The sequence below is a fragment of the Lissotriton vulgaris genome, chromosome 2_2 (assembly GCF_964263255.1).
Source record: "Lissotriton vulgaris chromosome 2_2, aLisVul1.2, whole genome shotgun sequence".
Classification (NCBI taxonomy): domain Eukaryota; kingdom Metazoa; phylum Chordata; class Amphibia; order Caudata; family Salamandridae; genus Lissotriton; species Lissotriton vulgaris.
In genome coordinates, this window is record NC_141688.1 from 192,452,202 (window position 1) to 192,479,296 (window position 27,095).

The window sequence follows — 27,095 nt, forward strand, 5'->3', positions numbered from 1 at the left end:
CATAAACATAATCCCTACATTTTGAGACGTGAGATTTCAGTACTTGTTACAAACATTTATGCTCTGAGTAACGATTTCTAGATGGTTTAAACCAGCAGATGTTTTGGCCAGAAGCTCTGGCTTATAGAGTAAACTGCCTTGTGAACATTTGCCATATGTGCACCAAGATTTTTTTCAACAGGTTGCAAAACTCTGGTCTGAAATGTTCTACCAAACACACATACAAAGCTGGTATTCTGTTAAGTGCAAAGACTACCTGTCCGCATCTCCTTGGCCAATGGAGGCATTGCGCTGTAACGTCTCTCTCATGGCAGCCATTCCATCCGGCAGGCGGTTCAATCTTCGAGTGTAAAGGCCCAAACCTCCATCGGTCATATACCTATCGGGGAAACAAAGAGAAACACGTGTCAGAGCACTCTAAATCAGGAACACCAATACTGCGCTTGTATCAGCCGATGTGCACCAGTGGATAAAATGTGACCTCAACACTCACTAGTTTACGAACCAAATTAAGGAATCACTTCTACAAATGCAACAACTGCTCGAATCTCACCTGAACTCTCCGCCTGCCTCAGTCGAAGTTCTATTTGGAAGGATGGATGGATGGATGAATAGGTAAATGTGTCGACAAGTGCTATCATATACAAGAGATATATGCAATGAACAGGTGTCCAATGACTCGCATAGGAGAACAGGATTCTGAAATTCTCCAAGCACAACTATTATACGTAAAATATTAACAGGTCTCTCTCTTGAGTGAAATGAAAGTGGATTTATAGAGCGCAAAGAAATGCCCGAAGGCATCCAGGCGCTAAAAACCAATCCTTTTCTGCTGACACAGGAGCACTTTTGTTGGTGAAATCTTGAAGAAACTTCAAAGCAAAGTTCTAGGCTCTCACACACACAGAGAGGTGTGTGTAACATTCCTAATCTTCAATTGACCTGTAGTGGGAGAAAATGAATGGTTTCTCACAGGCTCAACTCTATATTGGAAATACGACCTGCTTGCATTTGTGTGATTACCGGGAACCCGACAAAGAAACTTAAGAGGTTTACATAAAGCAGTTTACTTGAAGCAATGTCAGAGGTTTCTCAAAGGATCTGTACGAGGCAGATCTTCATGTTTTTCTTAAATTGTCAGGTGGCGTACATAAATTGTGTGAAATAAAGTGAATTACGAAAGTGATATTCATGGATCAAATTTGTTTATTTCCATTTCAAGTAAAAAAAAAACAAGTAGCAAGCTTTAATGCCTACCACCTGGAGACTGGCTGGCATTGTCAAACAGTATTCAACTGTGAGACCGGTGTTTATGTAAAGGTTTATTAAAATGTTTCAGATTTCAGGGGTTAACACTAAGAGGCTAACATAAATTTCACTGGTCTGCATGAAAGAACTTTGCATGCAAAGTGCAGGATTAAAAACTTACCTAAAGCGGCAAGATTACATGACGCATGAGGTAGCTTTATGTCACGGGTTACACATGGGGCAGTTTTAGCTTTTTTACGTGGAGAGTTTATGCATAGCAGATTTTAGAGGTTTGCACAAAGGAGTTTGTTAACATGAGGTAGATTTCATAAATGAATACAGAGGGGATTACCTAAAATAATTTCCGCTCGTTTACAGTAATGGAAGGTGCGCACGTGGACAGGTAACCACATGACACGAGGCAGATTTCACAAGTTCATATAAATAGGTTTACACAGGGGCGATCTGAGAGGCCACATGAAGGCGTCTGCATGAGACGGACTAAAGGCGTGATATTTTTACACGTGGCAGATTTCAGGGGTGGACAACAATAATGTATTTATTTTACAAGTTTATATGTACATAAAGACTTTTGTTTACAGAGTTTAGAAGTTTACATAACCGTGTTTATTTACAAATCGCAGATTTACAGGGGGGGGCAGTCGCAGATTCACCAATGACGTATGTAAGGATCTGGGAGTTGCTGTGGTTGGGCTTTACATTTCAGCGAATGGCCGAGCTTTCCTTTTTGTTTTTCCTAATCTCGTGAGATCAGGCTGCACAACAGTGACATTGCCTACAAAGGCTCGCGGGTGCAGTGGTGAGACCCTCGGAGTCCATCTCGTCGCTCTACCCTCCCTTCTTTGGCTTCCAGTGTGAGACAAAGGGATCAGTTTAAGGTACAGACTCCACCGGATTACTTACCATAACTTTCTACGCAAAAGCACAGTCTCTGTATCAGTCAAGGAACCCTGTACTCAGCAGGGTGATTTTTCGTGCCTGTACCCCATCTCAGGAAATCCAGTGTTGAGGGAAAGGTTTCTCAGTTCAGACTGCCAAGGTCTGATCTACCCTCACAATTGATACAGGGGCAGCTGAAGACCCCTCCCCATTAGAAGGTAAAACCTGCTTTTTCCCGCCATTGTATTTTCAGAGGGTGCAATCAGAATTATGTTGGTCTTCTACGTGCTGTGATATTTCTCAGTGTACAGAAGCAAGTTTGTGTTATATACCTTGAACTGTACAAATCACTGCAGTGTAGAGCCACATAAGGAGTTGTTTGTTGAGGTTGGGTTCCTGGTTCGCGTGGCTGCAAGAGACCAGTTACCACTTGGTCTTTCGTAGCTGAAGAGCAGTAACATAGGGGAGGCTCCTTAACGCCGCCTCTTCTCTTTGGGTTCAAATACTAGAATGCATGAGCAGCACAGGGTGGAAACATAAAATACCAAGGCATCCTGCAGCAGGCAGAGCTGGCCTCTCCGGTTAGTGGCAATGATAACGAATAATCGCGTGCTTTTATATTGCTGCATATCCAGTGGCGGCTCTTCCGCTAAGGCCGAGGAGCGTCGCCCCACTGCTTTTCAGCAGCGGATGGAAAAATAAAATGATAACTGAAAGTTATTAGCATTTTAGTTTTTCCAATTGCAGGCGCTGCATCTTTGCCATGCGGGTGGGGGGCTGCTCTTCTGACAGAGCAGGGGAGGGGAGGAGTGGTTCGCACTCCCTAAAGTGCGCGTGAATGTTTGGTCGGCCCTCTGGGACCGGCCAAAGATTCATGCGCACTTAGCATGTTCTCCACCCAGGCTGTAATGGTTTGGCGCTCAGACCAATCACAACGCTGCAATGCAGTATTGTGATTTGCTCAGGGGAGCTTCAGCCTGGGTGCTTCTGGTGCCTAGTTCAAGGCAGCAGAGGAGATGCGCAGCCAGAGGGGATACAGCGTGAAGGTAAGTTCAATTATTTTTATTTTTAATTTACACCTCCTGCCTGTGGTCTGTACCCCTACCCCACCTCACACCACTGATCCGTGCCAACCGCCACTGTGTAGGTACCTCGGGTTTGACCATACACAGTTCTGTAAGTAACAGGTGTTACGAGAGAATAAATGTATTAGTCAATTTTCTGGCTTTGGAAGGATGAACACCTGAGTTGCCCTGTCTGTTGTTAAACTCATGACCTGTACCGTAACAAATAAATATCCGAAGTGAGTACTTACCTCACTGTGTCCCCTCAGTCAAATGTTGAATGCTCAGGCACTGGCTGAGAGTTCACAACCCTCTTCAGATGGGATGGAAGTGACCATGTCAGACATTCTCCCATTGCAAGTCTGTGATCTAATAGTGTAGATTATGTTTGAATAATTGTGTAGATTATGTTTGAATCGTTTTCATTTAGTTTATAGAGCATTCTACAAGTACTGTTCCCATTAGCATAGTTGTGCTTTTATTATTCACCTATTTGGGAAATTCTGAGTTACACATGGACCGCTTACCTCTTCTTTAGTTAAGGATCCCTAGGGCCTATCTTTAGTCTTTCTATTATTTTCTTTGCCGCCATCTTGCAAAGTCTACTGGGGCTCTAGTTAGCAGTTTAGACACAACTTGCCATGTGCTGACCAGCCTATTTAAATGGGGACATAGCATGGATGTGCTTAAGACACGCCAATGGCAAGCCCATCTGTGTCTTGATGTGCCCAGTAATACTGCGAAGATACCCCACTCCAGCCACTTTGAGGAATGTCTCATCTTAGCCATTCAGCTGCTCAAGTGGTAGCATTGGCAGATATGAATAATCCTGATGACACAATTTTGGAAGTTAGATTAAAGACGCTCATTTTGAATTTAGTGCAATGTTTTGCGTAACACGGATTACATTAGTGTATAGACAGGAAAATTACAACCTCCTTGAATTATACCATCTAGTTTTGCTATTTTTAAATAAAGTCTGCGTTAATCCTCATTCTGAATACTTTTAAATGAACTAGTCCCTGCCAATTCGAAGATTTTACTCATGGGTCACACAGATAAATCGGGGGAGAAAGAATGTTATTGCCCAGACTCCAAGAGTCTAAAAGATTAACAATTTAATTTGTTTGATAATATTAGACTTTCAGCATTATTGTGCAAAATCGAAAATATTGATAACCATTATTTACTGATAACTGACTTATCTCTTATCTCCACAACTAATTTAGCTAGGTTAGCTGAGCAATAGGGATTGTGTTATTTAAAACAATTTTACAATTTTAGGGGATATACATTTATAGTTGGATTATCCTCAGTCAGTTCAGATAAGTCTTTTACCTAAAGAACCTACTCAAATAAAAGGACATCTTCATTAAATCAATCCTTACAAGATACATCTAGACAAAACCATCTAATTTGCAGGAAATAAAGATGAAATCCCCAGAAAGAAACATCCTTGGTTTTCACCCGAGTTAGCCACATTGAAATTAGAAACCCATCAGTTTGAGAGCCAATGTAGGTTTAGTAGTCCTGACCTAAGAAACTCTTACCCATAAATGCTGAAAAGTACAGGGTCCATATTAAAGGGGGGAATAAAGTGTATTATAATTAAAGGGTTTTGCTAAAGAACCAAATACAATTATTGATGAACTTCAGTGGCCAGTAGCAAACCTAAGTGACAAACTTCCCTCAGAAGGATTAAGGAAGAAATGTGCATTCTTTTCTTAGGCTGACCAGATGTCCGGGTTTTTCACCAGCTGTCATGGCAGATTTCAGTAAATTTGCCCCATGTCCTTTTTTGGAGAGGGTTAACTGAAGACAATGGGAGGTACATTATGTGTTCCAAAGTAGGGCTAGTTAGCACTTGTTATAAGAAAGCAATTTAATTAACAGGTATTATACTGGGTTTAAAACTTGTATTTAAATGTATTTTCTTATTGCATCTTCTGCATTTCTATGTCGAAGAGCACGGTTATTCTACGCCTCGAAGTATAATTGTAGTTCTTCTTCTATGTCTGCGAAAAGTCCCGATTTTTAGTTTTTAAAATCTGGTCACCTTACCCTTCTTTCAAAATAAAATTCTAAATAAAAGGAATATCATGAAAACCGAGGTAATTCCCAAACCTACTTTTTGCAAGAAAGAAACCAGCTTTAAAGCTGCCTCAACACAGTGTGATTGTTTGGAGCTATTTCTGAAGCATCTCTGCTCGAAGTGATTAAGAATAGTCCCTCTTCTAGTTCCCCTTTGCACCTTGGCCAGGTTCCTAGGTTAGATTTCTTTTAGCTGAACATAGAAACAGAGCCTGTGATAAATTGTGTATTGACTATAATAAGTTACAGCTTTCAATTGTTTTCTTTTTACAGAATGGGTGACGTGGAGTCCCTTCTCTGTTTTCACTTCTAGATTGGCTTGCCCTTCAGAAACCACTATAGCCCCCTGAACTTCTAGGCTTCACTTTGCAGCCTGCTTAATGTCAGTTGTCCCTTATGAGTTGTCAGTGGTTCAGCAGTCCGCCCTTGAGGGGTGTATCTGGATGTCTAGGCGCTATAGAGCTCCCCAGGTCTCTGATACATGCCTTGAAAGTCTCATGTCACCATTGACAGGCTTGTCAGAAGTCTTTGTGAGTGAGGCCTGGGAGAAAAATTTATGACAGAGCCAACTCAACCCTTCTATGTTTGTCAGGTGCAACAACCGCCTGTTTCCACATACAAATGCCTCCTTCTTAATTAAGATGCCAGACTTGCTTTCAATAAATACAAAAAAACAATCAATACATTCTGCTAAAGGAGTGCAGGGCCCTGTATAGAGTGATGCCCGGTTACAGATGGGTACGAGGTCTCCCAGTGTGAAAAAACAGAGAGCGTACAACCTACTTGCTGTTCAGTGGCTGCTACAACATTGTGCTTATTACAAACACAGCTAGAGATGGAGGAGTCTGAACACATTTGACTTAATAATACCTTGATGTTAATACCCAACTTCTGCCAAATTCTAAGTGCTATAATAACAGATTATAAAGTTCCTTCATTTGCATGTCTCTTCCCACCCCTGGTGAGGCGATGACGCACGTTAGCGAAGAGAAGCACACCACACTGTGGAGAAGTGACAAGATGAGTTGGTGCTGTATTTGCAACAAGATGTGTGTAGGGAGTTTTTTGGTGTCATGCCTGAGTGACCAGAGTGGTCACTTACACTGCCATGGATCGCTCCGGCTAAGGGCGATGGAGGATAAATGATCGAGCGCTCGAACATGCGTAGTTTACATTAGCCAGATGCTATTAGTTACTCTGCGGGTTCCTTATGGAATTTTGAGTTGACAGCAAAATGTTACTGTAACCAAATGTCTCAATCGACAGTCCTCAGAAGGATGAAAGGCTGAATCAGTGCTGCCAGGGTTCAAACTCATGACCTCCAAAAGACAGCATTAGTCGGTAGCAAGTGTTTACTCATTTGTATATGTGTTTATTTTCTTATACGAAAAATGGCAGTGCATGTTGTACGTAGCTGCTTGTTTCACATTACACTACACACAAAGTAGTTTAGTAGATAACAAACTAGGTAGTGTTACGGTAGCAATAGGTGAATGGTGGTGCAAGACTTTGCACTTCTGTAGATTTCCGTGAGAACCGGTCAACCATGGTCAGCTCGCTGAGCTATCTATCTGCCTGATGGCTTGTATTGTTATTTCTAAGATGGGTGCGCCCATGCTACGGGTCATCATTGAGTGAGGCAAGCAGGTGAGTGTTATGGAGGCTTTAAAAGGGAGCCCTAAATTTGAAAAGCAGTGGCCCACATCTGAAACGCTCGACGCCTCTCTGTGGAAGAAAGGAAGCGCGCTCAGAGGTCAAGAAGGAACGAGCTGCTCTCTCTCTCCGGGGTCTGCTACGAGGCATTATCACACCCCTGGGTGCGATTTACCAAGAACTGTCAGTAAAACTCGAATGCCAGAAGCCATCCGAAAACCCACAACAGAACGCGATGACAGCCGAATGGCGCGCTGCAGACGGAACATGTGTCAACAATAGACGGTGAAATATTTTGGCCGCGAGTGGGAGTCCGGGACCGAGCGTGTGCATTCCACACTTAACTATGCACCAGACATGTCCACGCAGAGGAGGCGCGCGAGCGTGACGTCGGAACGTGGCCACACATTCCAAGGCCACGTGACGAGGCGGCAGGTGACGTGGTGACGCCACACCTAAGGGGCTCGTCTTGTGGGGGGGTGGATGTAACACTGGGGGCGTGCCAAGGCCTGCAACAACCAAGGATGGAGATCAGAGCAGGGGCACTTCTCTTATTATTTTATTTGTAATTATTGCTTTTTATTATTGATGGCCAAAGGATTGCACCAGGCGTTCAAGTGGCATGAAAAAACTAGAAGAGGGGGGGGGGGGGGGGGGGGGGTCTCTCAAAGGGGCGTGGCCAATGTAATTAGGACGTGGCTTAAAACACGTGAGCTAAAAATCTGTGATTAGCTTAGTGTGCCACCCGACTTGTATTTTGCTGTTTCTGTCATTGCATCCAGAAATATGACACAAGTAACATCATACCTACAACAAGTCAGGACTATTGGCTTTGTCAATGGTTGTTAGTTGCATACGACAAATATGCAGGGGCGTAACCCAGGCCCTGGGGTGCCCCAAGCTCCAGGGGGCCCCCTCAGCACAGCACTCTGGCTGAAGAGCTCATGATTGAGCCCGGAGGGGGCCCCTCTACGTGCGTTGCAGGGAGGCCCCCTCAAGTTTCGTTACGCCAGTGCAAATAAGCAGCAACTACGGCTTGTGCATATTGCAAAAGCTTCCACTTAACCCCTTCCCTGCTGCTGTTGGCCGTCGCGAGCATTACCTCGCTGGTGCTGCGAACGTCCAACGGCCGGCGCGGCCCCGCCCATTTCGCGGAACTGCCGCACTGCCGTGAAATCGCGGCCAAGGGGTTAAAGCCCCGGTGACACCACGACAATGTTGCTGCTCCTGAGTTTCAAAAAGAGAAGAGAAATCCAGAGAGATTATGTCTCTTTAAAGGATTTCCCTTCCCCTACAATGCTCACCTGCCATGACGCCATGCCGTCACTTCCCCACTAGAGCAGTGTGAGCACGCGCACATCGATGTGCCTGCTGTCACAAAAAACAGACAGCCAGGGCACAAAACAGAGCCCGATAGTGACCCGTATCGAGGCGCCCTTTAAAAAACTGTCGGTGCTCAGCACCCGGGAGACCCGGACCACTTAAAGCCCTGGATTGCACATGTATCCCCTTTCCGAAGGATGAGTCTGACCAGTAGAAATGCACAATTTCATTTAATTTATATTGGAATTTATACAGTGCGACCTTAAACAAGAGTTTGGTCCGCTGGGAGAAATCCATGGACAGGTGGGGAGGCTGGGTGGGAGGGCGTTTGTAATATTGGGGGGGAGGGGCGTTTGTAATATGAGCGTGAGAAACAAGAAAATAGATGGGAGGACAAGAGAGAAAGAAAGCAAATGGGCAGAGTAAGAGGCTGAACAGCCTGTCTTGCTGGGCCCCTGAGGTTGAGCTGTTTTGGATACTGGGGGAGGCTGTTCCAGAAGGAGAGGAGAGAGAAGGCGCAGTTTTGTGTAACGTGGCCCTTGTCGAAGTCCTGCAGAGAGTGGCCGGAGAGCCAGTAGGGTGGAGGTTCTCTGAAGGCGGTGGTAGGGGTAAGTGCTGCAGGGCATTCGTACAATACCTGATAGGTTATGCAGAGAAACTGACCACCCCTCAAGGTCAGAGGTCACAAAATAATCCAGGACTGAACTGCGTGGGCCATGTGAGTCAGGGGTGTGGCTAGACCCAAATATTTGCTGAAGCTGATAAGTCAACCAATAAAACAGGGGCCAGCATGTCCAACAATACAACCAAGCTTTCCATAGGACCAATACCAGAAAATAGAGATACATTGTGTATTTTGAACTTATTGGTCAAAACACAATGCTTCAGTGGCACTAGGCTATAGGTCGGGGTAGAAATACTAGGCTCGAGGGCGGAGCTTCCCCAGGTTAGAGGTATTGATGGAGAAGGTAGCTGTAAAGTATGGGTTGAAGTACTGGGGTACAGGTAGGGCTTCCTCAGGGTAGAGGGGTAGATTAAGATAGTAGCTGTAGAGGAGTAGAGGTGCTAGGATATAGGTACGGATATAAGTACGAGGGTACCGGCAGGAGGTTCATAAGGGTATAGGTGCAGGTGGAGATGGTACTTGTAGCAGAGTAGAAGTACTAGGAATATAGGCACGGACAGAGGTACTAGGATAAAGGCAGGGGTAATGTCAGAGTAGAGGAATGGATGGAGATTGTAACTGAAGAGGAGATGAGGTACTAGCATATAGGAACAGGTATGAATACTAGGGTATAGGCATGGGTAAGTCTGTGTAAAGGTACGGGTAGAGAAGGTAGCTGCAGAAGAGTAGAGGTACTCGGATATAGGTACGGGTATAAGTATTCGGGTACTGTCAGGGGCTTCATCGGGGTAGAGGTATGAATGGAGATAAAAGCTGTAGAGGAGTAGACGTACTGGAATATAGGTACTGGTATATAGGTAGGGGTATAAGTACTAGGGTACAGGAAGGCTTCCTCCTCGTAGAGGTACAGTTGGAGAGGGTGGCTGTAGAGGAGTAGAGGTACTGAGATATAGGTACGGGTATAATACTACTTTTCGGACAGGAGGAATGTCTGTGTAGACTTGCGGTATGGGTGGAGATAGCTGGAGAGAAGTAGAGGTACTGGGATATAGGTACAGGTAGCAGTACTAGGGTACAGGCAGGGGATCCTCAGGGTAGTGGTACAGGTGGAGATGGTAGATGCTGAGGTACTAGGATACAGGAACCGGTACGAGTACTAATGTACAGGCAAGGGTAATGCTGGGGTAGAGGTACAGGTGGAGACGGTAGCTGTACAGTATATGGCTACAGGTATCAGTACTAGGGTACAGGCAGGAGCTTCCTCAGGGTAGAGGTGTGGATGGAGATAGCTGTAGAGGAGTAGAGTTACTAGCATATAGATAGGGGTAGAGGTACTAGGGTACCGGCAGGGGTAAAGGTGCTACGGCACATGTAGGGGTATCATCAGGATAGAGGTATGGGTGGCGATGGTAGTTGGAGCCATACTGAAGTACAGACAAGTGTCGAGGTACCGGAGTACGGACAGGAGCGGCAGTGCATCATATGGGCAAGAGTTGGGGTAGAGGTAAAGAAATAAACATACTTTAGAAAGAAGGCGACGGCTGGGGTATAGGCAGAGCGATGAAGAGAAGGGAGGGGAGGGCAATGGAGGTTGCCCCACAAGGACACTAGAGAAGGAAGACAGACGGAGGGGTACAGGGGTTCCCCTTGAAAGGGCTTCAGGGGGTCGCCAGTGGTGCAGGGTATAATATTTACATAGGGGTACAGGGTACATACTTACAATACGAGATTCGTGGAAAAACCAGCCTGCTGAGATTCCTTGGGCATGGAGGGCAGATGTACATCAGGACGGATTCCACATTCTAGGAATGCGATGCATTTGAACAAACTGGAGATAGCATTACATGACCCCCCCCCCCCCGTGAAAGAGTCCCATACAGGATAACTCTCAACCACCCACTTGCTGTGAGGCTACAACTCTCACATTATTGTTTACACTCGCTTGTTTAAATCAAAAAGATTGGAAATAAAATGTCATTTTTCTGTACATTCGGCGTGCTGCCTGTCTACACAGAGGCTTAGTGGGACCTGCTTTGTGCAACACGGCTCCGGCCAAACCCTGCTTACAACAAGTTGGATAATGCAAGTACCACCGAGCTGGAAAGTATACACAGCTGTTGCTGACAGAAACACAAAGCCACAAGGCTATGCAACAAGTTGTATATTAAAAGAAAGGTATCATAATTATTATCCCTTGGGTAATAATAAGCAGACACTTTATTTGTGTAATGCAAACTCAATACCGAATCCCCTCCAGCATCTCTGTACTACACACCCCCTTCACTGGAGCGCTCCACTGTCCACAAGTAAAAGCAACTTTTGAACCAAATGTTACATGTTTTTCTAAAGCACGGTGGTCAGAACAAACGTCGCACTTACCCCTAGGTGACCAGCTCTTCAATCGGAAGCAACTCTGCCTTCGCGCGAACCCACACTCCGTAACCTCTCGGCCTTGTGGGGCTTGCTGACAGGACGTCCGGGCGCCAGCTTTGGACTACTTCTTCCAAAATAATTCTTAAAATCCTATTTTGCTGGCACTACACGCCCTTCCCTTGGGCCAAGGCACTTCTTTCGCTGAGCAACAAGTGTTACACAGCTATCGCCAATGAACGGTTGATGTCAGTAATCCGCAGGCCCCAAGACCAGCGGCAGCAGCCCTATGTCCGCCACGGGCGCAGTGACTAGTCCAAGGACCGACTGATGGACAGACAAACCCAATGGAGCAGCTCACAAGAGATGGGCTTCGGAGACACTCACACAAGCCTTCTCTGTGCTCTGCAACAGGGCTTCCCTGGAACAACGCGACGAGCCCCCAAGGGAGCGTGTCGACGACGTTGCTAAGCTAGAAAAACCAGTGGCAGGGTTATTCTCAGAATGGAGAATTCCATGGGGGCATGACACAATTTGCTTCTGCCTCCTGAAGCGCACAGAGTCCTGCATCAAGAGCGCATAATGGATGCAAGGCGTAACAAGTGCAGGCGTGCAGAGCAAGTGAACAATGCACCAGCTTCAGCGGTAGCATGCTTCCCGCTGGCACACACGTACAATGTTTCAATCTCAGTTACCAACAAGCACTGACAAAGACAGTAGGTCTAGCACAAGTGCAGGTCCGCAGAGCAAGCAAACAAGAAACCTGCTTCAGCTGTGGCATGCTACCTGTGTTTCAATCTCAGTACAATGTTTCAATCTCAGTTACCAATGAGCACTAACAATGACAGTAGGGCTGGCACAAGTGCAGGCGCGCGGAGCAAGTAGGCAATACACCAGCTACAGCTGTGGCCTGCTTCCTGCCGGAATAAACATACAATGTTTCAATCTCAGGTCCTCATTACGATGGTGGTGGGACCACCACCGTCAACCCGTCGGTGGCGGTCCCACCGCCATCGGATCCAGCATTACTGCCTGCCGCATTATGATGACGTGCGGATGATTGGCGGTCAGAGAAACCAACCGCCATAGATCGGACGGGCTCAAGGAGCCCGTTGGACGCAGTGTAATTCCTACAATGGTGGGGGTGCCAGCTCAAGCACCGTCATAGGTATTACAATGTCAATTTCCTGCAGCCGTTTCATGGCTGTATAGTCGCCATGAAAAGGCAGGTGGAAAGGGACATTTGTGGCCCGTAGAGGGCCACCCTTACCCCCTGGCCCTCCGACATGGGCCCTAGACCCCCCATATATCCCTGCACCATGTGGCAGGCACTGCGGTGCCTGCCACATAGTGCAGGGATATGTACAGAGTGTATCTTTTGTACTGCGATGTGTGCTGCAGCCCGCAGCACACGCCGTAATATGAAAGAAACACATAGTGTCCGCATTGATGGCGGTCGCACCGTGATACCCGTTGCGGGACCGCTGACATCTAGTCGGGCAGTCCCATTTCCGAAGGGCGTCCGACCACCATCCTAATCAGGCTATCTGTTACCAATGAATGTTGGAAAGACAGTAGGTCGGGTGTTGACTGCTGCTCACTTTTGGTTTTAAGAATATTCATTTTGTTTGTGAATGGTTCGATATGAAGGCACTCATTGTACAAAAACAAGCATTGCCTAAAAACTATATGTATGTGTGCATATATAGTGAATGTATATATATGTATATGTGTATATATATATATATATATATATATATATATATATATATATATATATATATATATTCTCTGAAAAACCCAAAGGTTAAAGTGACAGGATAGTTAGGTATATTTTACTTTGCATTAGAGAAAACCCCTAGAAATCCACAGAAAAAAAACTAAGGTTAAAGGGATGTTACAGTTAGGTGAAACAATCAGTTAAAACATACAGTTTTAAGTGAACAAAACCATTAAAATTCACCCGTTTGAAAAATCTCAAGTTACTGGATCTCGAGCCCCGAAGTAACTAGAATTCACTCCCTCGCCAAGCACAGTGTTTTCATCAGTGATGTCATTTCAGATGTTGAATTTGTGTTATGAATGATGTCCTAGAACACGTCATGTGTGATGTAATATAGAGGGTAATTAGAAGTGCATGGCAAGGGTGCGAGTCATAGTTACATTAGGGCATGAGTTACAGTTACTTTAGGGCACTACCCCATCAGGAAATATTTTGATTTCTGTAAATGCTGTTTGCCAGTCCAGTCTCCTAACATTCTTAACACCTCAGTCCAAAAGGCACCTTGACCATGTCATTTGTTAAATTGCAGTCTCAGGTCTGACAGTCACAAGTGACTGCCAGGAACATTTTAAGTAGTTTGGATGTATTAAGTGCAAATAATGTAATTGGTTGGATTTCAGTTCGGCATCTCTGTGAACTTTGATGCACCTTTGAATTCTGTACCCAGGTATTCCTCCCGGCTCTCCATACAGTGAATGAGATCTTTGCAGTGTTTTAATGGAAAGAATTAAAAAAAGTTAGTAACCATGCACCATCCGCCCACCGACCCCATATCAGCAAAATGTGCACTACATCTATTAGAGAGGTGGTCGCCGCTGTGTACTTATAGTTATGTCAGAGTTTCTACAGGGTGTTTTTTTGGATTGGTAATAATTTTGCCATCGTTTGATGAATATGGAAAAACATTCCCAAAAATAAGTGCATCCATCTCAGCTCCTTCTTGGAAAATTTTGAGCTGATCTGTCAAGCGTTAGCCAAGAAAAAGATGAGGTCCCAAAACATTGATTTCCAATGTTAATACTATCCGAAGCGCTGCTCTCCGATTATGAAAAAAATGCAGAATTTTACTAAATTTGGCAAAATGTTAGAATTTTACTCAGAAAGCGTACTTTTTGTGATTTGCTGTAAATCCGTTTAGCCATTTTCTAGAAACTTGTCTTTAAAGAGGTGAGCGGGTTGGGCTTGAAGGGTTGACTAGTTAGTTATATCTGGACAATTGGTCCCATGGGAGTCCTCTGGTACCTTAAATTAAAAAATAGGGCCCTTTGATTGGCTGATTCATTTTTTTTTCTGACCACCATTTTCTGTGGTACCAAGCAACCTGACTTTTGGCTGCAACCGAGAAGAATATTTTGCAGCCGCTATTACAGGACTACGTTTAGAGACATCCCGGTGTGTGTGTGTTTGTATGCATGTCGAAGAAATATCAGTTTACACAAAAATATTTTTGTAGGGATCGCTAAATTAAATACTTTAGATGGCATTGATCAAAAAAGCCTGCTGACAAAGAAAAACTGCCAAGATACCAACTTAAAGTGAAAAACAGTGTGTGACTATCAGTATTTTATTTAAGGGAGGTTTATTTTTGCAGAAAGGTAAGTTTTACATGATATGCCAGTCCAGAAGAAATGGTCTTCTGTGACCGTGGCCTCTAGAATTCTGCATTTGGGCAGGGGCCGGTGGAAGACAACACCACTGCGCCACAGGAACTACTAGGATGCAAGCTTTAAGTTTAGAGTCCCACCTGACTCAATGCCAAGACGTCCTTGGTCTGACTGTCCTAGAGCACCTGTACCACCGCATCCTGCCCTGGGGGTGAGGTGGCACGCAGGAGCCCACTGGCATGAATGCCGGCGCAAGGATCTGGGACTCAGCAGCCGGGATAATAATGCCAAGACTTGTTGGCTTACAAGAGGAAAGGGAAACTCAGTTTACATCGTGCAGACATTAAAAGCATTTGATCCACGCCCCTTGCATTCTTTTGTTGAAAATATACACACACTCGCACACAGAGAGCACACTTTCAGCAGTCATGTTTTTGGTTACACTGCGGAGGAGATGTCGTTTAGTGGATGCAACGTCTTGTGCCTGTACATTCAAATCCTAGCTTCTGACTTAACCAAACCATGTGACCCTGGGCAAATCACGACATATCTCAATATATGCCAACACGGGAAGCGGCTGTGACTGCATGCTGTGCACATGCAAACATGGAGAGTGGGCCGTGTGCTCGAGAAGGGGTGTTCAGCGCTACAGGCGCTGCGCCCCTTGTCTCTTCTGCAGGTGCAGTTAAACTCTAGGGTGCAAACCTTCATACAACCCAGTGCTCTTTGCTTCGACGACCCCGGCTGTAATGCGTGCCTGCTGCAGATTAGCACGTGCCTTGCGTGTGATGTCATCCTTTACGTTTGAACACTGACGACAACAAGCAGCACAATGAAGCGAGAAAGACAAGGAAGGCACTCGGGGGCTGGTGTTATGCAGCAGAAGCCGCCTCGGTGCGGATGGATCTGTGCCACAGAGGGGCGGACACAAGGCAGGGGTGATTTATAGGGGAGGGCGAGAGGGGTACAGCCAGGGAACATGCGGCTAGCTGTCCTCGGGTGAATACCAGCTGTGTACCAAGGTGTGTGCGGGGGAGGGAGGGGGGCTGGTGTGGAGTGGGAAAGTGAAAGGGAGGTGATAAAAATGTTTAACAGGGGTCGGCTCTGTCACGTCCCGTATACAACACGTACATTCTTGTCAAAGTTTCCTTGGTGTCTGCGGAGAGAGGGCCGTTCTCCGGAGGAGGCAGAGCTCATTTAAAGAGACACGAAGACCACTTTCATATCCTGTGTTGATGTGATTTCCGCAGCAATCCCTTCCCTTCCTTTCATATCCGATAACAGCAGCGCCTTTCTATGGCACTTTGGTGGCTTAAAACGGATCATCTTGTAGGAAAATCAAGCGATAAAAGAAAGGGCTGAGGGGCTGGGAGGAGTCAGTTGCACAATATTTGAGCGTCTACCTGACAACTCCGTTGGCCTTTTAGAAGCACGGGTCTGTCAGAAGGACTCCGGATTCTCGTCTAATCGAGCCCCCCTCTGAGCACTGCCTTTTTTTTAGCAGCCCTTCTCAGCATCACTTCCTCCCCCCATACTTTCTATTTTGTGTTTGAACAATTGCAAGAGCTACAGCCAGGGCCACTGGGATTATCTGATTGTGCGACCACAGCGTTTTCCGCATAATTATGGGTTTGCCACATTTGCCACATAATCCATCTGCTGAAAAAACTGCAGATTTTAAGAAAAAAAATCATTTGTTTCTAGCTCAAACCGTTCAAAAGTTACTAAAAAATCAGCAACACGTTTTGCAGCGCAGTGTAAGACCCTTTACAAAGATTGACTGGTCACCTTTCTGTTGGTTATTCCTATATTTAGGAGTTAAACTGGTACCAATAAGGTGTAACCTATGCCTAAAGAGAGGTAAAAATGGCAAAATAATGAAATACTCCTAACACAAAATGTACTGTATTATGCCACATACTTTCCCCTCCCTTGCCACATAATTTAATCCTCCTCTGACACATATTTCCAGTCACCCTGGCTACAGCTGACTCACAGATAACATATGTAGTGCGTTGCACCAAATAAATGGTTGTCTGGGCTCTGGTGTCCGCATATTCTAAGGGCTGAATATGAGCAGGAATTTCATCTAATGCTGAAAGGCTGTTAATATGCAGATGGTGCAGGGGTGATGGGGCTGATTTGTTTCCAGAAAGGCTCTCCTATATCTGGAGCTAAAATTCATCTAAAATTCACTGGCAATGGTGGAACCTAAAAGAACATGGTTTTGCACAAGAAGAGAGCTCTTTTCTTTGTATTAGATATTTGGGGATTACAGGCCTTCCTCTGCTCTATATCTCCCACTACCATGAGGTAGAGGAGCCATCATTCAGCCACAGTGCACAGGAATCTCTCCTGACAGCCATGATGGACCACACATCATCTGAGATCTGTTTACCAAGGAGGGCAGACTGCACACTGTCCTCGAGAGCACATACTCCACTCTGCACGACAAGGAGCAGGCCTACCACTGCAAAGTGCCCACGAGGCGACATGCCACTGCTGTACAAAACACCAAAATAAGTCACATTTAAAAGCCAGATGGCAGCCATTGTTCCTCAAACCACAAATATGTGGCACATGCAGCACGGGGCTTAGTGAAGCGTAGAGTTCATGATCACTCCTGCAAAAAGCACTGACAAAGCCAATGGGCCTGTTTTGGCCTTTTCAATGCTTATGTTTGTTTTGTCATTTGTTTGGCAAACTTTATTGTTGGAGAAACTGTCCAGGCTAATCAATCTAAGAAAAAAGAAAAAAAACACTGGCTATAAGCCAAAATACTTGTTGGTCTCCAAACGCATAGACTGCTGGTGTAGTCCCTGGCACTAAAGGGAACTCCTCTGTGTGTGGTTGTGAGCCTTGTAAAAGGGCAGAATGCGGTCACTCACAGTGAAGTTAGCCAGCGACTGAAGTGGAGTAGTCAACTGCCCCATGCTGCAAGCTGAAGTGGGAGGCAAAAAAGGGAATGACATAATAACAAACCAATGGATAAAGAGGCCTGGCTGAAAACCCAGACAAATATATTACACATATAATTTTAGAAAAATCTAAAGGTCTTGATTTGCACCAGCCATAACAATACTGGTGCAACAACAGTGACAACAGAATCCTTCTTAACTTAAAATGCAGTTCTTAAAGCCGTGGGACTGAAGACTCTTGCTGGTGTCAAAAAGTGACTCCCCGGCTATTCCTTATTGTTGTGCTTACATTCCAAATGGCCACTCAGCCTTTTATCCTTCTGAGGTCGATAACATGAGAGCCAATGTGTTAGGTAAAGCAAAACATCTGTTATATGCAAACAGTGCAAAGAGACCCCTCGGGTGAGCGTGCGTCCTACACATATGCCTGTTAGGTTATGTGATATAAAGAGGTGTGACTTGAGGAAAAGACTGCACAGTATACATGGATATCAACAATTTTTATGACGCGTCACCAAATCCTGCAAAACCAGCCCGAAGAACTGACTGACAAATTATTTATGCCTTAAAAACCTTAGTTTACGCTCCTGATGCCAACAACCAAGGAAATATTTTATTTTTTTGCCAGCAAGATGATGTACATTACAACCCTTTGCGAGGTGAGGAGTGTGAAGATGGAAACACATAATAATCAGAAGGAGAGACTGTTACAGCTTCCTGCTGCCAGGAGGACACGAATCTCAGATGTTTACCTTTTTTACTAATCCTTATGCAAACGCAGACTAATAGTCTTCCAAATCCTGATGGAGGCTGAGAGCAGGTGTTTGGGGACTGGCTTGAAGTAAACAAGCCGGAGAGAGGGTAGGGTAGAGTGCCAAGGGAGGCAGACAGAAAGTTCTCCTGCACAGCAGAAGGGTATGCTACATTCCTTGCAGCATCCCGGCCTTAGTGGCATTGTTAATTATTTAAAATGTCTACTTAAAACTAGAATATTGCTTTGCACGCCCCACCAACCACTTTAATGCCTGAATTGAACACCTTGCGTGGTGGGATTGGTCATTAAATAGCTTTCTTGCCAAATTTTTGCAATAAGAAATTACTGAACAAGCATTGATAAAGCCAATAGGGCTTGCCTAACCGACTAGGTTTGTCAATCTGTTTTTAATTTAGATTGCTGCTGCATGCTGCCAGTGCTTGTTCAATTGCGCACAAGCATTGGCAAAGATAATGGCGAGTCTGGCAGCCATATTGATCATATAGATTTTTTTTATTTTTATTATTGTACTATTCCAAAATGGCTATCACTTAAAAAGCTGTGTTTAGACGCTAAGTGACACCCAAAGTAAAAGTATTATAAAAAATACTTTTTCAAAATGGCTGCTTGTCTCCTTTACATGCAACATGATGTTTTGGAATGGAACCAGTATTTAAAAAGTAAGATGTTTCCACTGTACTGACTAATAGCTAATTACTATTGGAAGTCAAAAGAACATGCATAACTTCAAATTATTATAAAATACAGTTTTTATTACAAAATATAATATAATCTTTTACAAAGTTATTATAATTACTTGTGCCTCTCTCATCCTAGAGAGGCACAAGTAAACGTCTCAGTCTTACGCAGCTATATGCGGCGCGTCCTCAGATTCATCTGGATTGAGCCCGGACTTGACCTGGTACACACCTTAAGAGTTTCCGCAGGAATCCCCTGTCTCGAAGTTTGTATTAATCAAGTACCATCTGAAGATGGGCACACACCAATATTGGTCAAAATCAAGTAAAGAGAGAGCAAAAGGACAGGTTCACTTCCCCTAGGGTCACTTGTATATATCAATAGGAACTAGCTGCCAGGTAGGAGCTCCTGATGTATATTTGAGGAACAACAGGTTTGTGTTTTAGGAGACCCTCACTCACCTTCTAGTTGGTGACATGCTTCATCATCGGGTCCCACCCAAGGTACCGAGTGCACCTTGGGTGTGCTCTGACGCCTGGATACAGCTGAGCTGATATTGTGCAGTGAGAGTGCAGTGAAAGTGGAATTAGTGTGATTAGAAAGCTGTCCAGAGGGTCCCAAATTACAACAAAAGGCTATTTTAATGTATGGCCCCTTGGCAGTAGTTAAAAACAGAGATGGATATCTGTGGAGGTATTTAGAGGCTACGATATCCTTTGCGGTCGACATGTTTCAGCCAGACTCTCAATATTGAGCTGGCTTTCTTCAGGACCTTATGTGCGTGAAAGTTAAAGGTGGTCTAAAAATTAGTGTGTTATAGACCATCTATGTGGTGCACTCGCTAAGGTGCGATATGTGGTAGAGGATGGTTTCCTTTAACAGTGCATTCCTGTTCAAGGAAGAAAAATGACAGACAAAACATACACACAAATACATTTAGTGTGTTATACAAGACACATCAATTAATGTGACTCAGGAGGGTGGTGTCCGTGCCCTACACAAATTATTTACGATGGGAGGTGCACTCTGTGTCATGGGTTGGAGCCAATGATGAAGCATGTCACCAACTAGTTTGGTGAGAGGGTCTTCCTAAGACACAAACGTGTTGTTCCTCAAACACACATCAGGAGTTCCTACACAGTAGCTAGTTCCTATTGATATACACACACCAATATTGCCTTTGCAAATGTATTTGCAACACCGGTGGATAGCGGAAATAAACTTAAAAAGTCAGAGGGTGGGACAAAGGCGAGGGCCTTAGAGCAATGGTGGGAAGGGGTAATGCAGAGAGTCCTCACAAGTGAGAAGTCAGTACAGGGGGTTGGGAAAGCAGAAAGAGAGAGTGTTGGATACAATGGGGCGGACAGGAGAGCCCTGTTAAGCTGCTAAGAGAAAGTGACAGAGGAAGATGGAGAAATAATATTCCCCCACATACTGCAATACAAGCAACGCCGGAAGGAGACCGAAAGCACGAGAAAAGAGAGCCAATCACATGTGAACTTTACAATGTTTGAAGCCAATGAATGAAACAGGAAGAACACAATAAACCAATAAGCACAGTGCACCGACCCAAAGCCCACTCCCAGTACAAATTCAATAGCATGATTGCTATGGTGTAGGCTAGGTCAGTGCTTGATTTGAACCGGTGGTTTCCGGTGCTCGCCACCGGCTCTTAATTGCTGGTGCCTGCACTTATGATAACTGCCATATGGTGGCACTGTTTGTGTAATTTAAAGATGAGCAGAAAAACAGTTGTCTGTTAGTTCAATAAAGATTAAAAACAACTAATACCTGCCACCCAAGCCATTCTTGCAGCTTTAGTGGCCTCGTGACAGCATGACTTGCCACACTTATAACAGTGTAATGGTTAGTAGTAGTGTAAGTACAGTGGCAATGTGTGATGCAAACTGCGGTAGCCTCCTGACGAGGGCCCCGGCACTTTTAATTTTCTTTTTTTTTACAAATTAAGCACTGGGTTAGGTGCATCTAATGTATGTCTTAGAGGCCCGGATTTATGCAGATTTTCGGGATATCACAGTGATTATTTTAGAATATCTAAATTTAAGGATGTGGGTCTGTCCCTCATGGCGTTGATCATTCCTTTTGTGATGTGTTCCGTAGACTAGCTGCAGTCCCAAGGCCAGCAATCCTACACGCAATCAAAAGCATGTTGCTCTGAGGGCCACGGTGCAGCTTCGGGGTCCAATCACAAGAAAGTCCCTATCAAATGTGTTGTGGGTACAGTAAGCATGGAACGGCGAAAGGGGCAAAACCCCCACCATCCCAAATGCAAAATTCAACGCAGTGCGTCCTTTATAAGCACAATTTTCAAAACTCAAGAATCTAATCAGGCTCTTTCAACAGCGCCAGAGCCAGGTCAAACCAACATCACACTCCAAACATGAAAGAAAGCACATTCTTCAACTTTTAGTCATGCCAGAGCTGTGTGGCCTTATAAGGCATGTGTGTATTCGAGAGCCTGCACTCCATTGGTTCATGTTTACATTTCGAGAGAGGGGTGAAGGGGGGCATGGAGGGACGAGGGTTCATTTAGTGAAAGTGCCACCATCTTGTTATCCTGAAGTTAGGTTTGGACGTCTTAGGTGTGGCTGGATTGGACATCTCTCTGGGGTGCTCTGGGTGTTTTGTTATGGAGCAGCACCTGCTGCTGGTAGAAGTCCAGCCTCTTGTCACAGGGTGCTCTGGCGGCAGAAACAGCTCGAGTCTCTTAGATATATTTTCCTTTCTCCTAGGAGCAGCTCTTCTGCTGGCCTGCGCTTCATATATTTTTAGGTTCCTGGGAACCAAGCCAGGAATGGTATGGAAACAGATTTCCAATATTTTTCAAATAAACACAAATTGAGGGTGGTTTTCCTGCCTATGGTGGCTACTGCAATACAGGCCTTTCAGACCCATTATTACCAGTTATTTAAAATACACAAACAGCGGGCTTTGTCTTCACCCAAGGAATATTTCTGTATCAATACAATCACTTTATGTTATTGGCTGTTTGGTGTAGCAATCCACCTCCTGTGTAGTGCTTCACTACAATGCACAAAGGGACTATTTTACAAAAAATACACTCAAGCTACCACATTTTTGTCACATGTAATCCTCTCTCTCAAACACGAAGGCCTCTATCACTAACAATACCAGTACACCAATACTACCTCACCCCCACCAATACCAGTTATATTAAAAAAACAATTCCACAAAAAGCCAAATACCACCACCTCCACAAATACAAATGCCACCACCAGTATCCCAACACCATCACACCACTACAAATACCACCACCACACTAGCACTGCTATTTAGCATTAACATGGCCAACTGGACTGACTTTAAAATGCTATTGCAACAAAAAAATCTGCCCGCATGTGTTAAAGCCAAACCTATTGGCATTGGCTGTGCTGACGCATAATTGGATTTTCCAGTAGGAGGCTGAACGGGATCAAATAATGACGGACCTCATGGTACAGATGCACGTCCTTGTTACTTCACACTGATGTTTACTGAACCAAGCAACTTTACCTTGATACAAGTCTCAACCTGGCTCGATTGGGGTGCCAAGGCATATCTCACCCACCCAAATCCGAAAGCCCTCTGCCCCACAGCACGGTGCACGAGAATAATCGAACTCTTACTAGTATTTTTTAAGCCATATTCCTTCAAGCATTTCATCTTCCCAAGGTAGAAAAACAATGAATCTCCTGTGGGCTTTCACAAGCTTCCGCAGAGCAAGCAGATGAAACAGGTCAGTCTATCAATGACGTGTAAAACAAGATACTGTCAAGAGTGCCCCAATGCCAGGGCTTCGGCCTAGACTTGGTTGTTCATGCAAAAATCCTCGTGTCAGAATACAGATCACTTTCTTGTGTCTACACACAGTTTTCATGAGGGTACAATCAGTTTCTGGCCTCTGGGTGTGGATCGACATTAACTGCACATATCCCAGTCCCGCCCTTATATTCCCTCCTCATTCTCCAGCCGCACTTAGGTCTATTTCCAACTTTCTGTTCCCATTCTTATCCGATTACCTGCCGCTACTCCTTTCTCCTCCTCCTCATCGCTACCCCCTCTTGCTTCTCTGTTGGATCCTCTGAACAACATTTGAATGCACCAGTCTTCTTGATCTTTCACTTGTCTTTAGTTGTGGCAGCCTCTACTCCTGGCCGTAATCTCCATTCCATGTGCCAGCCCCACCTTGCCTCACCTGTCTCGCTCTGTCCACCTACTGGCAAGTCTCACTTTCATCCCTTTTCAGTGCTTGAACCCAAGCAGGAACGGTGGAAGCAATTTCAGAGCTCCTGGCAAAATAGAATTTTCGAGCTGGAGCGCTCCCTAATCACCAACTCAAGAGATCTTTCATGTCCATTTCTTGTGACTTGGTGCCGGCACTAGGTGGCGCACTAAGGCTGCTGCTTTATTTCTCCTCATAAAAAAGCACCAGCCCTCTTTAGTCATTCTGTTCCCTCTTAAAGGACCAATCTTCTCTTCTCCCTTTCCATCTTCAAGGTCTATGCTGTTGCGTCAGTGTTTTTGGTACTGTATTAGTTGATGTACAAAACATTGGAGAAGGCGCCCCACACTTTTAATAAAATGAAGCTAACTATGAAAGTTCTGTATCACTGACAGCAGTTGCACCATACTGCAGGGTAAGTGTGATGTTTCACTACTATTGGAAGTGATGATTTAGATGAACCAGTAATATCTTTCCATAAGGCATGAGCAGTAACACACCTACTTCCCCTACCAAAGTTACCCTGATGTAGCGTGTTTCAAGAAAGGGTGACATCTAAGCACTTGAGAGCTGTAATAACCATCCAGGCCAGGGGTGGCCTGTAGAAGGGCCACATATCTGGGATGTAAACATTTTATTGAACATTTCCATACGAGTTTCTTTATACGATGTAGCAGCTTCCCACAGGAGAGGCCACAATAGTTTCTCCTAACCTGGGTCAAATACTTATTTTGCCTGTGGTCCCCCTGCAGGACGGGTTAGTTTCCAAATTCGTGCTGTTTTTTTAAATAAGGCACAGGTGGTGTAATCCAATTCTGATGTTCCCCTGAGCGTCCTCTTTTCTTAAATATGAAACATGCTTTCTGGATTAATTATCCAAGTTTACTGTTTTTCCTTCCCTTTGAATCTTGGCTCTAACAAGCTCAATCGCTGATTCAGTGCTTAATTTGCGCCAGTGCCTGCAATTATTTTTCAATACCAGCACTTATAAGAGTATACCACAGGGTGGCACTCTCTCACTATTTTTGAGCATACAAAAAAACATATATAGAACTAGCACTTCCTGGTCTTCCCGCTGACCAAAAATTGTCCAAAGTGTCCCACTGGTTTACGTGTGATGAACAGTAAAGTTGGAACTGGTATTGCTCAGCAGTGGCAGCAGGACCTGTGGGTACTGCCAGCTGGAATGAGGACCTTGGGCCCTGGCACTTACATTTTCACAGAGTAGGCACTGGTGCGGCCTTGCTGCTGAGCAAAGACACACTATGGCCAAGGAGATACAGATTGTTCACCACTCAGAACAAGACAGCATCATAGACGTCATTCAACTGTAGCTGAAATGACTTTAAAAGTGCTCTCATCTACCTACACAAAAGACTTAACATCATTTTAAAGCAAATCATAAAACCATCAGCCACGCCTCTTTCTGCCCAGAGCCGCCTGCCCTGCTAATCGGATATAAAATCAATAATCATGTGAGGTGAATTTGGAAAAGTACACTGCGGCCTTTCCCAGAATCGAACCTGTGTTCAGACGTCATCCACCACCAACCGTCGCGGGACCGGTGGGGCGCTCTCCACGGGGCTGGAGGGGCGCCCTCGCTTCCCATGACCAGAAACTGGGAACACGCACAATCTGTCCTGTGAAGGCCATTTATTTTGGCCCCGGCAGGCTCTTGGCTTCCGTTCCCGCTCGGTGAGCTGTGCCAATAATAACACACACTTGCGATCTCCCAAAAACGACGGGACTGTGGAAGTACCACAAGCGATAATGGGCCATTCATGCCACTAACGCCTCAACGTGGCCTCGCCTGACATCACGGGACTCGGGCTCTGAGGGGTGCATGGCTGGGGTGTTCTGCAGCTCTGCACGTGCTGCCCATAAAGTGGCTATGAAGTATCAATAGATATGTATAGCTACAGTGTAGGACAGCCCAGTGCACGCTCCGCAGAGGTTTGGCATGACCCGGCAATGTTAAGTCTCCACCGGCAGATGGCGCTGCAAAGCCAAAACTTTATGGCAGAATGAAAGGCAGCATGCAGCGTCCAAAGATTTGAATAGCTCAGTGAATCATTGCATAAAATGTGAATGACTCCCATTGAACGAGCAGAATTTATTTTTATTGTATAGGGTCCGTTATGGTGGCAACAACATTTTATGAAAAGAGAGAAAGCACTGACATGCTACTTACTACACGATATATAGTTCCTCTGGAGGTGTGCAAAAAAAACAACAACCTGAAAGCAGTGCGTAAACACGCACTTTGTATTTGTACTTATTGTCCTTGCATAAGAGAAGCAAGGCTGCAGTCATTGTGCCTCTTTTTACTGCCAGACTTGCTTTTCGTAACCAAGGACTATAAGCACAAAGTGTGCGTTTACGCACCGCTTGCAGGGTCTGAAAACACATAAATGAAAGGCATTGTTATTTACAATGCCAATAGCTCAAAGTCTCGCAAATGCGAGACCTATTGCATTGAGAATGCTTGTTTATATAGCGCTTACTGATGAACCTCGACTGTTTCCGAGGCCTCCAACGTTCTTAAGGTTTGAGAACTCAGACGCACGGAAACAAAGTCGGTTACCCGGGTGCACAAAGATTTGAGAACGTAGTAAAAAAAAATCTGGACCGGAAAGTTTACCCCAGCCCCTACTTTTTAGGTCGAGCCTAGCGGAAGTGCGCATGCGCTGCTCGCACTGCGAGGCATGCTGTGTTAGGGTATGCAGTGGAAGCCCCGCACACTCTCTGCCTATATTTGTCATTGGCTTGTGTCACATTCCTTCCTAAATGCGGGCTTCTGATTCGAAAATAGGATTGTTAGTCCCACCTTGGTACCGCCTTGTCTCCATTTGTTACCACCCACAAGGACTTGACCTTTAACTTGGCTTGTTACACTGTCTGCGTTATAAGGAGGTGAGCACTATTTGGTTTATTGAAAGGGATGGGGACAATGGCAGCCAATTTTCTAATACAGCACTATGCGCTCTCAATTGATTCCTGAGTGCAGCGTCTGCTTTATGGACACCGCGCTCAGTTGACGTTTTTTATTTTTTAAACTTTGATGAGTGAAGTGCCCGCTTAAGGGACACCAAGCTCTGTTTATTTTATTTTGTAAAACTTTAATACTGAGGGTGGCGACCTCTTAGGGGACACAACGTTCGGTTTCTGTTTTTTCTTATTTTGCCTCCTAAAACAAGCATTTGCACAATCATTTGCAATGTAATTGGTCTCACACTTACGCCAGTTTAAGCTATTGGCATTGTAAGACAATGCCTTTTATTTATGTTTTAAAAAACAAAACATAAATAGAAGGAATTGCCATTTACAATACCCAATGCTCAAACTCACGTAAATGCAAGACCTATTGCATTGCAAATGCTTGTTTTCTCTTCTCCATCTAAAGAGCAGGTGCAAAACTTTCGTCAACATATAGAAGTCCGGCTCAGTTGTCCGGCAGGGCTGGATCAGGCTTTCATCCTTCCTAAGCGGAGGCCAAATGAAAATCCTTGACAGCTATCAAATAAAAGCTAAGAGGCAACTCATCTTGTGGTATGTGCTACAAAAATACTCATATGATTTTAAATAATGAATGCTGTGTTACAGTTTGTAACATCAGATGTTTTGCTTTTAATAGGTGCAAAATTAGCTAGGGAGGGAGGGAAAGAGATGGTTGAAGATGAGGTACCACAGAAAGTTGAACGTGTCTGGGGAATCTTCAGCGCTGATCCCGGTGAGTGTGAAAATTAACAATACCACAACAGATAACAGAACCCTGCCACATCATAACCAAAAAAACACAGCATCAAAGGTTTAATTCTGC

General features: G+C 44.8%; 1 protein-coding gene across 10 annotated transcripts in view; it reads right to left on the minus strand.

The window, feature by feature from the left end:
* NAV2 (neuron navigator 2) overlaps nt 1-27,095 on the minus strand; it is a 669,134-nt gene that overhangs the window by 218,930 nt on the left and 423,109 nt on the right. For all 10 annotated transcript variants that reach the window (XM_086959512.1, XM_086959519.1, XM_086959517.1 and 7 more), the window contains one exon: nt 257-379. In XM_086959512.1, the coding sequence (XP_086815638.1) occupies nt 257-379 (123 nt within the window). The remainder of the gene's footprint in view (nt 1-256; nt 380-27,095) is intronic.